Source organism: Pelodiscus sinensis, chromosome 3 (assembly GCF_049634645.1).
Source record: "Pelodiscus sinensis isolate JC-2024 chromosome 3, ASM4963464v1, whole genome shotgun sequence".
Taxonomy (NCBI): domain Eukaryota; kingdom Metazoa; phylum Chordata; order Testudines; family Trionychidae; genus Pelodiscus; species Pelodiscus sinensis.
Window position 1 is genome coordinate 185,996,742 of NC_134713.1, and position 15,229 is coordinate 186,011,970.

The following is a 15,229-nucleotide window of genomic DNA, read 5'->3' on the forward strand; positions in this document are numbered from 1 at the left end:
ATTAAGCAATCCTGCAGGAGACATATGATCAGTCTGTTTGCTGGTGAAATGAACAAAATTCTTCACTACAGTATGACTCATCCCAGGTACTGTCTGGGACCTGCTACCCATGGTCTCCTCCAGCACCAAGGACAACCTACCCAACCCATCATTAGATGAACAGAAGGATACCAGAGAGGAGATGCCCCAAGAGCTAGGATTTTTTGAGGGGGAAGAGGGGGCCTCAGGAAGCTGATGATGGCTGACTAGAAAGACAACCCTAATCCTGCTCTGCATTACCGGAGCCCAAGTCCTAGCCAGAAATCTAGGCTAAGACAGAAGAATTAGATGCTCTGGAAGGAACTTCAGAATGTAAGTACATATTAAAACTTTTTATGTATAATTGGTCCTGGATTTGAACTAGGAGTAACCTCGCCCCGTTTTGCTGTTGGAAAATGGCACCAATCATATCACTAAAGTATTCTGAAAATGGATTTAAAATTAAAAACAAGAGCTTTCCCCAAAAGAGGAGAACTTGGCACCTCAGCATCCTGCCCAGAAAAGTTCTCTTTCAAATCTTCAATCACCGAAGCACAACTACTTCTAAAAAAAACAAAAATGTGTCTCTACCCCCACAGAGAGGACAAGGGACATTGCACTTCAAATAGACTGTACCTATATATGTTAAGAAATAAAGAAACAAGAAAAAGAATAGGGGAAAGGAATGCAGTAAGGGTTTTTCTGAAGGTGTTAACAGAAGTAATAACAGATACATTTGCAGTACCCAGTCACATTTGGAATAGAAAACAAGGGCAGGTGAGCAGTTCAAAGCCACATCTAGAAGTCAGGACTCCTGGATTTTATTCAAGTATGACCCTGGGCAAGGCAGTTACATAATCTATTCTTCAGTTTTCCTTATCTGCAATGGGAAAAATAATAGTTCCCTCCCTCAGACAGTGCAGTGATGCTTAATTTATTACTAGTTCTCAATGAGTTTCACTGAGATTGGTGGCTAGAAGATGCTGTATATGTAAACATTTTATTAAACTCTTGTATGATCGAAGAGTGTAAGGGAAACAGGCAAGGCTGCTCGTTCAAATCAACAAATAAAACTGTTTTGTTATTCACTATGTTTTTGTGTCCAAATCCGTGCACACAGCATTCGAAAGCTTCCTCAGAGTTGAGACTCCAACAGTAGGTGAGTGCTATGGAAGTCTGCCTCAATTTCCTTTAGGTAACAGCTGTCTTTGAATATCAAACATACAAGAATAATTAGGATAAATTTGGGGCCTAGTGAATTGATTGAATCATTTTTATAAAAGTTATCACTAATAATACAGAATACAGTTAGTTGAAATGCTCTGCAACTGAACTAGACAATGTTTATATTAAAACAAGTTTAAACAGCAAAGACCATCCATGTGAGATATTATAGATGAGTAGAACATTTAAAATATTCAATTCAATATTTCTCAGTGTTTTCCCAAATGTACATTAGAGCTGAACACATGTACTTCAGTAGGGTTGACTCTTAGACCTTGTCTACACTACCAAGTTTAGTTGACAAAACTTAAAAGTCGAAAAAACAAAACTTTCCAGAGGGTGTTCACACTTGCTCCCTCTGTTGACAGATCATGTCCACACTTGGGGCACCCTCATAAACAGTGTCAGCAGAGCACTGTGGGTATGTAATTCACAGTGCAGCCTTGTGGGAAGGTGGAGATGATCACTGTGCACCTTGGGATTCCCTCCGAGTGCTCACACAAGCTCCTCAGCTACCAGGAGTGGCTTCATAAGTAGCTCTGTGAGCTCTCCACGCTAAGGAACGTCAAAGCAGCAGAGCAATTTCTCCCTCCCCTTTATTCCTAGTGCAGGACAGAACAGGAGCAGTCCAATGATTTGGCTCTTGGTTCCCCAAACAAGCAGCACACACAGCTGCCAGATACTTCCTCAAGCTTTGAAAAGAGAAAGGCGCATGCCTGGAGGGCAGCAAAGATCATAACGCTGAGCAGAGTGATCGGGGCAGGCATTGTGGGATAATGGCAGAAGCCAGTTCTGTAGAAAAAACAAACAGCAGTGTCTATATAGGCTCTTTATTGATAATAAGGGGAGAGGAAATATTTTTGTCACTGAAACCAGGCTCCCCCCTCCCCACCAAAGTAGCACTGCAGAGTGTACACTCTCACTGCTGAGTTGCCAAAAGGCAGTTTTTGATGACAAAATTTAGTAGCATAGACAAGGACTCAGTCCCACAACGTACTTTTAACGTTGCAGTGCCATGCTCCTGCCAACACAGTTACTGCTCATTGGGGTGGCTTAATTATGCAGTTGACAGAGTAGGCCACGTTTTCAGAAAAAGGAGGAAAAGACCAGTATGCAAATGCGTTACTGAATTTGCACATACTAATGAAACAACTATACCTGCAGATGCACAATTCTAAAAATAAGCATACAAATGTCCCGTCCAAATTCCACCAGTCACCTGCTGAAAATTAAATCTATGGGCTGCATCTAGACTGGCATGATTTCGCGGAAATACTTTTAACGGAAAAACTTTTCAGTTAAAAGTATTTCCACAAGAGAGCATCTAGATTGGCAAGGATGCTTTTGCACAAAAAGTGCTTTTGTGCAAAAGCATCCGTGCCAGTCTAGAAGCACTTTTGCACAAGAAAGCTCCGATGGCCATTTTAGCCATCGGGCTTTCTTGCACAAAAAATTAAGGTTCCTGTCTACACTGGCCCTCTTGCGCAAGTATTCTTGTGCAAGAGGGCTTATCCCTGAGTGGAAGCGTTAAAATATTTGCTCAAAAAGCACTGAATTTTTACATTAGAACGTCAGTGCTCTTGCGCAAATTCAAGCGGCCAATATAGACAGCTGGCAAGTTTTTGTGCAAAAGCAACTGCTTTTGCGCAAAATCTTGCCAGTCTAGACACACCCATAAAGTAGAAGAGAAGCAGACATTTAAAGATTTTAACTTCATTGTTACATAGTCTCAGAGGGATAGCTGTGTTATTCTATCATTTTAAAAACAACAAGCAGTCGTGTGGCACCTTAAAGACTAATAAATATATTATGAGCTTTTGTGGGTAAAACCCACTTCAGCAGATGAGTTGGAGTGGAAATTAGAGAAACCAGAAAATATATAATAGCAAAACAATTACCTGTAAATTGTAGGACCAGTGCTAATGATGCTAATTGAGTCAGGCCAGATTTGTCCGATTCATAGCTTGTGATGTGTAAATGCGAATTTCAAGGCCAGGGGAAATTGCCTTTGTAGTGCGTTAACCAGTTAATATCTTTATTCAAGCCCAAGTTGATAGTGTCAAATCTGTCAAGGAATTCTAGTTCAGCAGTATCCCTCTGTAATTAGGTGATTTAAAAACCCTTTGTAGAAGAATAGCTACTTTTAAATCCATTATCAAATGTCCAGAGAGGTTATAATGTTCCCCTATAGGTTTACCTGTGTTACTATTCCTGGTGACTGATTTGTGTCCATTAATCCTTTATCACAGAAAGACTGGTTTGGCCAGTATACATGGCGGAAAGGCATTGTTGGCACTTGATGTCATATGCGCCATCTCTGCAACAAGAGATTAATTTGCTGTGAGGAACTTGGCCATACCTATGGTAAGTGGACATCCAACCAACTCAGGTTTAGTGAACCTTTTTTGGATTGGCGGTCACTGACCCACAGAAAAATCAGTCGGGGACCGCACACAAGTGAGAAGCAAAAATAAAAAAACCAAACCCTTACTGATGTGGCTCATGAATGAGAAGGAGAAAGACACTCCTCACGTTCCCCTCGCAGACCAGGGGGCCAAGACTAGTAGATTTTGTGTGCTCCAGCCCCACGGTGGGGGCTGGAGCAGGCAGGGATGGGGGAAGCCCTGAGCTTCAGGGGCCAGATCCAGGCAAGCTAGAGGCCACATCCAGACCCCAGGCCTGAGGTTCCCCGCCCCTGGGCTAACTAAATTCATGCTGGACCATGAATGTTTCTGGACCAGAGAGTGCCGGACTAGAGAGGTTCAACCTTTACAGTACTCATTCTCTCTCCTTAAAAAGGGGCCTAGTTTCTCCCCAAATATTTTCTAGTATTTCTAGATTTTATAAATAAAAAGTACACCTTCCTTAATATTTACACAGGGTGAATACAATGCAAAGGAGTTTAGGAAGTGGAGGAAGGGGTTGAATTATAGGTATTTTCCTAATTCACCACTAGCTTTCCAAATACCACGTAATAATTCTTTTTACTAACCGTTAGCTTTCCAAACTTGATCACTCCTCCCACCTTTCCCTGCAGCAAAACCTGTAACAATTCTGTTTACACAATTCACACACACACACACACACTCACACCTACTAATGTCATTTCAGAAACTAGTACACCAGGGCCCAGCTGGGCCACTTCTGATTGGTGTAGCTACCAGGATGTGGGAAGGTTGGTTGCCTGGTAAAATGCTCTTTTCATATTTGGCCAGGCCATCCCTATAATCTCAGAATGCCTGCTCATCCATGTGAAAAGCATTCACATTTGCAAGAAGAATTCTTTGTTGAGTTGCCTAAGAGACAATTTCTTGTAAATTTAGATACCCAGAATGTTCCCAAGAATGTTGACAGAATAAGATAGAGCACAACTAACAAAATCACAAAGAAAACCATCACCTTGGATTTGCTTTGTACAGGCTGCCAATAAAGAACATTTCCAATCCTTTGTGTTGCAAAATCAGAGAGAACTTTTTTTTTGGGGGGGGGGGGGGGGAGAGAGCGAAAAGTAAGTTATCAAGGTAAGTTAAGTGTTAGATCCCTCAACCCTTTAATATTTACTAATTCCAGAGATGTTATTTTACAAACAAAACCCCTCACATGTACAGTTTTATGAAAGACATTTGTGATGTAAAAAGTTTATTCAGCTCCAAACGTGACTACTGACTGATATGTTCTTTTAGTGAAGATGTGTCACACCAGAAAGGGGCTATCTGGACTCTCAAGAGCTAGAAATACAGCACTCTGTATACACAATCTGAGTGTAAAGTACTATATCTTCAATGAGCAAGCAGGCAGTTACTAAACAGGAAGTGCAATCTACTGAATGTGCACATTAGCTATTAATCACAGGAACAATATTAAGGAGTTGGTTGTTTAATCCACTGCAACTGCACATTTGCTGTTAGCCACAGGAACTATATTAACTATTTGGTTGTTTAATCCACAGGCACCAACTTCCCTTCTAGCCAGGGATTGCTCAACATCCTCTCCTCACCTCACGCCCTGACCCACTCCAACCCCAAGCGTCTGCCATACTTCATCTCTTCCCACCTCCTCTCCCAAGCACATCCCACACCCTCTCCTTTTCTCTCCAGGCACATCCTACAGACTGTGAAACAGCGGTTAGTGATGGGAAGGAGGCACAGAAAAGAAGAGAAGTTGACTAGCGGGCTGCTGGTGGGTAAAAGGTGCTAGGGTAAAAGGTGAGCTAGGTGTATGTATGAGGATGCGGGGGTGGGGGGAGAAGCTGGCTGCTGGTGGGTGATGAACACTGCTATTTTTTCTTCATGGCTGTTCCTACCCTGCAGCATCCATGAAGTTTGTGCCTGTGGTTTAATCCATCAGATCAAGTTTGCTTTGACCCTGTCCATATTGATCACCGGAAGACTGGGTCTATAAATGTACCTCTTCCAACATTTCAGATCTACCTACCCAGGCTTTAACTACATGACCATTTAAATCTGAAGTTTAACCACAGCAAGGTTAACTCTCCATTTGGTAAGCACAGAGGGGGCTGGACTGTTGGAACATGCCTGCTCTAAAGTCTAGGTAGTGACCAGACTAGAACAGTGTTTCTCAATGACACATCCATGGTCATTGCCCCTCCCCCCCACCACACACACACCTGGCTCACCTTTTGCCCCTGTGCCTCTTGCCCACCAGCAGTCCGCAAGTCGACTCCTCTTCCTCCTGCCTCCCTGTGCCTCCTGCCCATCATTAACTGCTGTTTCATAGAGTCTGTAGGATGTCCCTGATATTTCCCTGACATAGTTTAGGGAGACAGCAAGCCAGTCCCTGATATAAAAAGGTTGAGACTATGGATGTGAACATGTATTCAAGTAACATGGTTAACTAATGAGCCTGGGTTCATTGGTTAACACTTCTGGTTACACGCAGTGCCCTTCCCCCTGCCTCTGTAGCAGAGGTTGGTGGGGGGGGGGGGGGGGAGCAGGGAGGAGAGGAAAGGCGGGAGCAGGTACATGCAGGGAGTCAGTTTTTAAGTCTCCTGTGGAGATTTCCCACAGGGAGTTGGCTTCCTCCCACAGAGGCAGCTCATAGGGGGAAAAGGGCAAGCGGGAGCCTGGAAACAAGAGCCAGTGCTCGCAGGAAGATGGTTTTCAAACCAGCTCCCCACAAGCACCGGCTCCCACCTCCCCTCCCACCCCATGTAAACATGCAACTGCTGAAAAATTCAGGGGATAAATGTTTACACAAATAAACACATTTTAACATCCCTAGTTGAGAAACAATGGACTAGAACTTAGTTAATAAAGTTGCAGAACAGGCTGGCCTTATTCAGGCTGGCCCGCCAGATTATGTGATTTAGTTGCAGAGTTTCATGCAGCTCCACAATATGTTTTGTAAAAATTTACAATAAATTTGCTTATAAAGACAAACTCAGTCTTCAAACTCAGTCTTTAAAAACTGTGTGGATTTCATGTTGGTGAAAGGCAGCCCTTCTGAATGATGTTCTCTATCTGCAGCAGGGTACACTTTGCATAAACTACTCTGCCAGCATGTCTCAACAACCCTAATTTGAGGGAAACTTCTTCCATAGGCATTTGCTGGGAAAAGAGGTGCCCTCTAGAACAGCGGCTCCCAACCTTGTCAAGCATATGGATCCCTTTTCAATCTATTAAAATGTTATGGACCCTCAAGCAATATAGCTGTATATGAATATTTATTAATTAAAATACATAAGCATTTTTATAAACTGTACATTTATTTTAATTTCTATTTTAAACTTTCTGTGGACACCTTATAGTACCGTCACGGACCACCAGAGACCTGGGGACCACAGGTTGGGAGCCATTGCTCTAGAACAGTGTTTCTCAACCAGTGGTACGAGTAGCCTCAAGGGTACTCGAGAGAAGTCTGAGGGGGTACATCAACAACTCAAATTTGGAGAAAACTGAATTTTGGTTTTAAGTTTTACGGTGCTTTATTATTTTTGTACTGTTTACACTCAAAAATTTCAGTGCCAGCCCACCTACAATTAAGATGTTTAAACAAATGTGTTGCAATGGTAGAAAAAAATTGTGTGCGTCTAAAAACGGTACTGGGGGTATTTATAATATATATTTTTGAAAAAGGGGTACTTTATTTAAAAAAGGTTGAGAAACACTGCTCTAGAAGACCGTAGGACAAAAATGGGTCATCTCACATATCTCATGGTGTGTCGTCTCTCCCTAAAGTTTTTGTATCCAAAGGTCAAAGGAAGTGACAGACACGCATGGAGAGAGAGGATGGAAACCAATAGGCTGTGTTTGAGGGAAAACCTGTGCTTCTATTCCTTTTAGACCTTAGACCAGGAGGCAAATAGAAAGAGAGGGGAAAGACTGTTGTCCTCCTTCCCATGCAACCAATATCAGGTATAGGAAAGACAGCTGTATATATGCTGCCTCTTCCCTCAGACCAGAGACACACCAAACAGGAGGCTTTCTGTTGAAACTACTGATTCTGGGGACTAATTGTAGACAGAAGCCAGCTGAAGAGGACCATTGGTTGAAAGCCACAGTTGGCCTGAAGTAACAAGTACAGCTCAACTAGGGGAGCTGTGGTCCTCTGGCACCAAGTAGAGAACAGCTTGACAGAAAATCTCAACTCCTAGGAAGAAGCTTCCTGAACCTGAAGGGAGAATCTGTGTCAGGACTAGAATCCCCAGTCCCAGAAGAAGAATGGGAAGATCTCTGGATGAGAGGGCAGAATCTACAGGCTGTGGAGGCCAGGACTAAAATCTCCTGCAACACACATATATGTACACCAAGAAGGAGGGCTGAGAAGATCCTTGGTCCTAAAGAAGAGCTGTGTAATTAAGGGGAAGTTGAACCCCAGGAGAGGGAGAATATCATGTAAAGACTCCGGAGGAGAGCACATTATTTCTGAACCCCATTAGAGGCAGCTACAGGAAGTATGCCTTTTTGGCCAGCAGAGGCAGGCATTCATGTTCTTGGACAGGCTTATGGGACAGTTCAATGTCTCTGGTTCATGAGGATCTTGGTTTCTTTGCTGAATCTGCCAGCTAATGCAAAGCATGTGATGAGTTTGTGATGTAGGAAATTGAAATGGAAACACACTATACATCCAGTACAAGTGCCACCACACATCAAGGAATAACTGTTAATACCTATGAAATTCAGCTGAATTCAGAGAAGAGACCTAGGCTATAGGCATACTCCTTAAGCAAGGGTGAGGAACCTTTTTAGGGCTGGGGGCCACTGACCACAACTGAGAAGCAAAAACAAAAAACAAAACAAAACAAAACACCTCACTGACATGGGCCCCTGACTGAGGAGAAAGGCACTCCCCACACCAGAACCTAGGGAGGCCCAGCCTAGCAGATTTTGTGAAGGGGAGGGCTGGAGCACCAGTGCAGGATCCTCAAGGCTGGGATGGGGTTCTGAGCCTCAGGGGTTGCATCCAGGTAAGCCAAGGGCCTCCACTGGCCCCCGGGCCTGAGTTTCCCCACCCCTATCCTAAAATGTTCAATCTTCCCATATCTGCTAGGAATATATCTTCAAGCGAGAAGGCCATTTTCTGGAAAGCTAAATTTATCAAAACAATTTCTGAGATTTTTGGAGTATGCACAGACTGGGTTTACCAATCAGTGAACACAGGCAAAATCTTCTAAACATTTCTCTCAGTCTCAAATATACTCAGCTTGGCACACCATGTTCGTAAAAGGACAGCTCCTCTTCACAAAAGTACAGACCTTTTATTTCCTTTAGCTAAGTAACCGGCTGTGAAGACGGAGGAAGTACTCTGTTAATCTCTGTGACAAACAACCCATATTGAGAGACTTTTTCTGGTAAACTAGCAGCAGAATATTTGGTATCAGAATTTCTGAGTTCTGTTCCTGGCTCTGGAAATCAACTGTTCTAGTAGTTAGAGAAAGCAAAGATAACTAAATGCCCATTTGGGTCATCTGCAAGGAAATGAATGCAGGATCTCTTGATCTAAAAGCATGAGCCCTGACAAAATGAAAATTAGAATTATATTTACACTTTTGTTAGCTGACACCTCGATCCTGTACTGTTAGAACCATGGCATACTACATAAAGACATTAAAGTTCTGCTGTCAGTGATATTTATTTATTTATTTGCTGAGCTTTCAGGAAAAGGATGATAATTGAATCAGCAAAGTGAAGAACCACCAACAGTACAATGTGTTGTGTTTAGCAAAATTCAGGTTAATAAATCAATTGTGTTCTAATTCTCTATGAGCTATGTGACCTGCTGCCCTTTGATATTTTCACATTCATTTTTCACTGTGCTCAGTTATGTAACTGTTCCCTCTAACCTGGAAATTTCCAAAGCGAACAAAAGCTTAAGTGATTATGTTCATCCTGGTCACTAAGGTGATTTTTCACTAAATTCTACTCAGTGATTTTTTACAGTTTTAATCGCAAAGTCTATTAGACTTGCTGTGGTTAGGCTGATCAATTTGTTTCGGCTCTAACTGGATGCACTTTCTAATTTTTGACAGACGCAATAGCTCCAATAATGCACATTTAAACTAGTTTAAGGATGTAGGGAGAACAGGTATTGCATTTTCTTCACTGCACACCATGTTCTCTGTATTCTGCAGTTATGGAATCTGGAACTCTTACTATAACTAGCATCTCTTTCCATCTTATGAAAACAGATCTGCCTTTTCAGAATATACAGTATATTAAAAATAGGAAATTTGTTCTCTAAGGAATAGCTAGGTTGACATATGAACTGTAGTGAATAGCCATCCTTGCCAGCTGCAGTGGCAGATTTATTTTTTCCTACCCATAGCACGATTTAGTCTTCACATTTATTCATCCTGATTTTTAGCAGTGAAAGCTATTGCTGGAATTAACTACAAACCATAGAATCCAGATTTCTTAGATTTACTATGTGAAGCAACACCCTCTGGGAACTCTTCAGCATTCTCCATCTGTAATCTGAGTCACATGATGAGATTGAGGGTATGTATACACTAGCTCGTTAGTTCAAGCAAGGTAGGGTAATTAGGGCAAGCGGAGTTGCAAATGAAGCCCAGGATTGAAATATCCCGGGCTTCATTTGCATGTTCCCGGGCGCCGCCATTTTTAAATCCCCCTCTGTCCGAACTCCATGCCTGTGGTTACACGCGGCACGGAGCAGGTAGTTTGAATTAAAGATCCTAATTCGAACTACCGTTACTCTACGTGGAATGAGGATCTTTAATTTGAACTACCTACTCTATGCCGCGTGTAGCCGCGGGCACGGAGTTCGGACGAAGGGGGATTTAAAAATCAAAACATTTACCTTCTTATGTCACTGACAATGTATCCTCCTAAAAAGACATCAGAGTAAAAAAAAAAAAACCCTTATCAATTAATAACAGAGAGGGAGAATGAGATTAAGAGGTATCAGCACAGGATGAAAGAGTTAAATGGAGGTGTAGAGACAAGAGACACTTTTCAGTGATAGACGATAAGTCTCTGGTATGAAGAGGGATAAGCACAACAGAGTAAGCTTAGAAAGGAAAGAAAAGTCAACAAAGTAGGCTGAGCCAAGGCAATTTTAGGGCAGCTTTCAGCCAGCCCCTACATGAATGGAGAGCCACCAAAGCTGAGTATTTGGTGGGGATAATTAGCATTTTTATGCTTCTTTGAAAACCACAGATGAAAAGCAGGAAGCAGCAGCATTCTGAACATACAAGAGACAAAATCTTCAAGTACAGTCCCCACTTGAGAAAGAGCCAAAATGCAAATTAAGAATACAGATGTCAACTTTCTGAAGTTTGAGGTGTAATTCTCTGATTTTGGTTTGTATGCAGCTCTCAAAGTTTTAGCAATTTGTATGCCAAACCAGGACAGAGTGAAGGGAAAATAACTCATTTTCCCATATTATCAACAGTCCTAAAAGTGGTCTGAAAAATATCTGGGAGCAGCAGCTTTGGTAAAAGTGCTTAAAATACACCTCATCAGTAACCCAGGGCAATTTTTACCATCTTTTTTCTAGGTCAGCCATCCCCTTGCAACACAATTCATTGTAAGCACTGACCGCCACAGCTCCAAATCCAACTGACATCAATCTACAATATATTTGGCAGAGTTTGTCCATCAGTTTGTTCATGAACTCCTTCTAAATGGTAAAAGCTAGGACCTCTTATAACTTAAAGCAAGGTAAGGGTTTGGTTGTGTGTGGGGGGGGCTGTGCATGAAACCATGCAGAAAGGGGACTGTTTGTATGGAAAAATTGCTGGCTCTTCCCCTTTATCAGGGAGTGAGGGGAAAATGCACAGTTTGCTCCATTCCTCAATCTGGAGGGGGAGCACAGGTGGCAGACAAACCTGAACCTGCCCCAGTCAGGGGACATGCACCCGTGCCCACTGGAAGTGCAGCGGCCATGGAGTGGTGCTTCTCATCTGGCCCCAAGCTGCTGTGGTGAGAGGGCTGGGGAAGTCCTCTCTCCCCTCGGCAGCCTGCAAACTGAATCCCTCATCCCCAGCCCCACCCCAGAACAATTATTCAAATGAAAAAAAAATAATTTCAGTTAAGTAACATATTTATGAGTTGTAACAATTTCTGGAAACTGGATTTTACTGTTCAATCTCAATAATATGCATAAAATAAAATCCATCAGAAAGCATTAATAAAATGAGCCAACACAGGCTAAATGCTAAAAACTTGGTCCATTGTTGCTACTGAACCAGTCACCCATAGACAGTTCTGCCTGTAGAAAAGATGCATTTCCTACATAGCTTTTCACTGTTGCTGTTTAATAAATAAAATATTAAAGGTAATGTGTTATACATCAACACACACATATGCCTCCTGCTATCAGGTGTCCAAAGAAAACAATCTGTTCTGAATAATGTATTCCTCCTGAATCATCAACTATCTTAAACCAATGCAGGAAAAGAACTTCAAAAGTTTCATCAAATATATCATCATCATTTTTATGTCAGTCTGCCACTTAGCAGGTAGGACTTTTTTCTACCACTAACATTTGTACTTTCTTGATCACAGTAACAAAAGTATTACAGATTCCAAATTTACTCAAGATAAGAATGCAACAATGAGCATTTAAGAATAAAATCCCATAAAGAGATCAGTGAAAAAAACTACAAAGCTATTGTAATCCTAACCCAAAGATTCAGTGAAGGAATATTTAAAAACATATACAGAGTTTAACTCAAATGTGACCAGTTGATGAAAAACCCAATTAAGCAATGTTCGGTTGCTCATTCATTAAGCACCAAATTCAATATATTTATTCTAGGGCTGTAAATGATAGAAAAAAATAAAACTTGAATAATCTCTATTAGCAAATAATAAAAAAATCAATTTATATTTATTATAAATATTTTTGATGTTTTTCTACAATTTCAAATATATCGCTTTCAATTTGCACTGTAAAAGAGAGAAAGAAAAAAATAGTATTTTTCAATTTACCTCTTACAAGTACAAGTGTAGTGAAAGTGCAACTTACAAACACGTATAACTATTATTATTATTATTTTAAATAACTGCTCTCAAAATCTAAAGCTTACTAGTTGAAGCATGAAGGGGCACACTCATGTTTAGCCTATCTAGCAAGTAAATACCTTACAACACCAGCAACAGCAGTGCCATGGGAATGGCTGTTCTCACTTTCAGGTGGCAATGTAAACAAGAAGTAGGCAGCAGTGTCTCCCGTAAATGTAAATAAACTTTTTGTCTTAGCAACTGGCTGAACAAGAAGTAGGACCAAGTGTATTTGTATGTGTTGAACTGAAAAATACTATTTATTTTTGTGATGACCCCTCTTCCATGCCTGGTTTATGAGAATGGGCTAGTGAATATAAATATGAGTAACTCAAAGATGCTTTAGATAAAATACTACATGTAACCTATCAATTTTCACGTTACAATCTGTTGAATGTGTATATCCTATTTTTGTGCATGTACATTCTTGTATGTGAAGTTAGAAATATGAAGTGTGGATTTGTTTCCAGGGTGTTGAGCTTTTACAGCTGACTATTTGGTAGGGCTAACTAATATTTTTATGCTTCTTTGAAAACCATACATGAAAAACAGGCAGCAGCAACTGAACTGGTCCAAGAGCTGAAATGGTCCAGGGGACAGTAACCCCTAATCTGTGTCTTGTCTAGGGGATATCAGAGGATCCAGGCCAGCAGGCCAAGGTGCTGGGGAGCCCCAGAAAGCAGGAATATAGGTGACAATGGCATGATCTGTACACTGGGGGGGACAGCCCACAGGGACTTCTATGATTTTAATCTACCACTTTTATTTCTTTTTTATAGTGCAAGTATTTATAATAAAAATTAATCATATAAAGTGAGCACTGTACACTTTAATTTCAATTACAACACAGAATACAATGTATTCCGATTGAATAGTCCCTTAAGTCAGTGGATGCATCAGATTTTGACCTTAATATAAAGTAAAAGAGACTTTACTGGATGCTAGTTTAGAAAAATTGTAGTTGGAAATATTTTCCTAGTCCAGTCTTATTCCATATTTCAAATATGCTAAAGCTTGCTAAAATAATTCAAGTGAGTCATAAAATATTATGAAATGCTGATGACATAATGGAATCCTTTTGCTCTAATTTTTAAAGATAGTAATCACATTTCTATTTTCCTGTTACTTTTTTCCTGCTGCATCATGTTTCCTTTGCCTGACCCCCTCAAAAGTGTTTGTACATTAATTTGTCGTTATGATTGAAATCAAGAAAAAAAATTCCAAGCTCTTACACATTATAGTGATGGTCACTTTAGAAATGCATAGAATGTCTACCACCTCACATGGGAGGGGCTGTGTTGAAAATGTACAAGAAACCTGGACAAATAAGATGAGATTTGAACACACATAGTCTTTCACATAAAATGACATTCCTTAAGCAAAGTGAATGCTGCTTCATTAGGATTTTCATCCACTCTGTTTGCACACCTTCCAGCCACATTGTGATCTCAGTTAAAACTGTCAGTGGGTAATAAGGGCAGATGAAATGGGGTAAAACTTGGCTTTGCATACTTAGCATATATTTGGTTATGCTTTAAAGTAATATTTGGATTTTTTCTAATTTTGTACTAAGTGGAGAGTGAATCATAGGATGCCATTGCCAAATATAGGAATTGTTACAAACTACTAACAATGCTGTTAAAGTAAAACATTCCAGGGGTTGCAAAAATGTTGTGAAGGAAGAGATGCCAAGTTTAAAACCATATCTTAATCAGAAGAAAATAGAAATTCATAATGGGAAAACATATTATTTGGTTATCTGTATAACTGAATTATAAATGCTTAAAAAAATGAGCTGCAGATTTTAAAAATTGAGAATCCAAGCTCAGGTTTCCTGCCACTAGTGGAAGAAGTCATCTCTGTCAAACAGATCATGACTACACAGTGTATGAGTTACAATGAGAAAATTTCAAACAGAACTTTCTGATTGGTCTTTACATTATGCATCAACTTGGGTCACCGCTGGAAATTGGAGGGTGTGATGGGGAGGAGTAGTGGCTCTGCACGGCACCTCTTACCTCAGCTAGCTCCCAGTAGGCAGTGCAGCTGGGTTAAAGGAAGCTGCCCACCTGCCCTGATCCTATGCCACTCCTGGAAGCTGTGTGCTGTGGCAGGAGTGGGGCTGAGCGATTTGGACTGTGGGAGGAAGCTCAGGGTTGGAGGAGATGAGGGCTGCCTGGCCAATGGGAAAAGCGGGGGCAGAGCAGTACACACAGCGTTGGAGCATAGCTGTTCTTGTTTATATAGTACATTGGCATTCCTACCCTGAGGCTACGTCTACACTGCCCAGTCTTGCGCAAGAACATCTGCAAATGACGTGAGGCAAGGAATATCGCTGTGCCTCATTTGCATACTTAATGAGCCACCATTTTTGGCAAGGGGCTTTTGCGCAAGAAGGAGCAGTCTACACTGCTCCTTCTTGAGCAAAAAACCCCTCTTGCGCAATAGCCATTCTGCCACTTATGCATCATTTGTATATGTTCTTGCACAAGACTGGGCAG

The 15,229-nt window shown here is 41.2% G+C and overlaps 1 protein-coding gene across 2 annotated transcripts in view; it reads right to left on the minus strand.

The window, feature by feature from the left end:
- The window catches only part of COMMD1 (copper metabolism domain containing 1), a 114,615-nt gene that overhangs the window by 59,249 nt on the left and 40,137 nt on the right, over nt 1-15,229 (minus strand). The window contains exon 3 of one of the 2 annotated variants that reach the window (XM_075925619.1): nt 2,885-3,559. The exons of the other annotated variant lie outside the window; for it this stretch is intronic. Within the exon in view, the coding sequence (XP_075781734.1) occupies nt 3,545-3,559 (15 nt within the window). The 3' untranslated portion in view covers nt 2,885-3,544. Of the gene's footprint in view, nt 1-2,884; nt 3,560-15,229 lie in introns of those variants that run through there. 2 annotated transcript variants of the gene reach the window in all.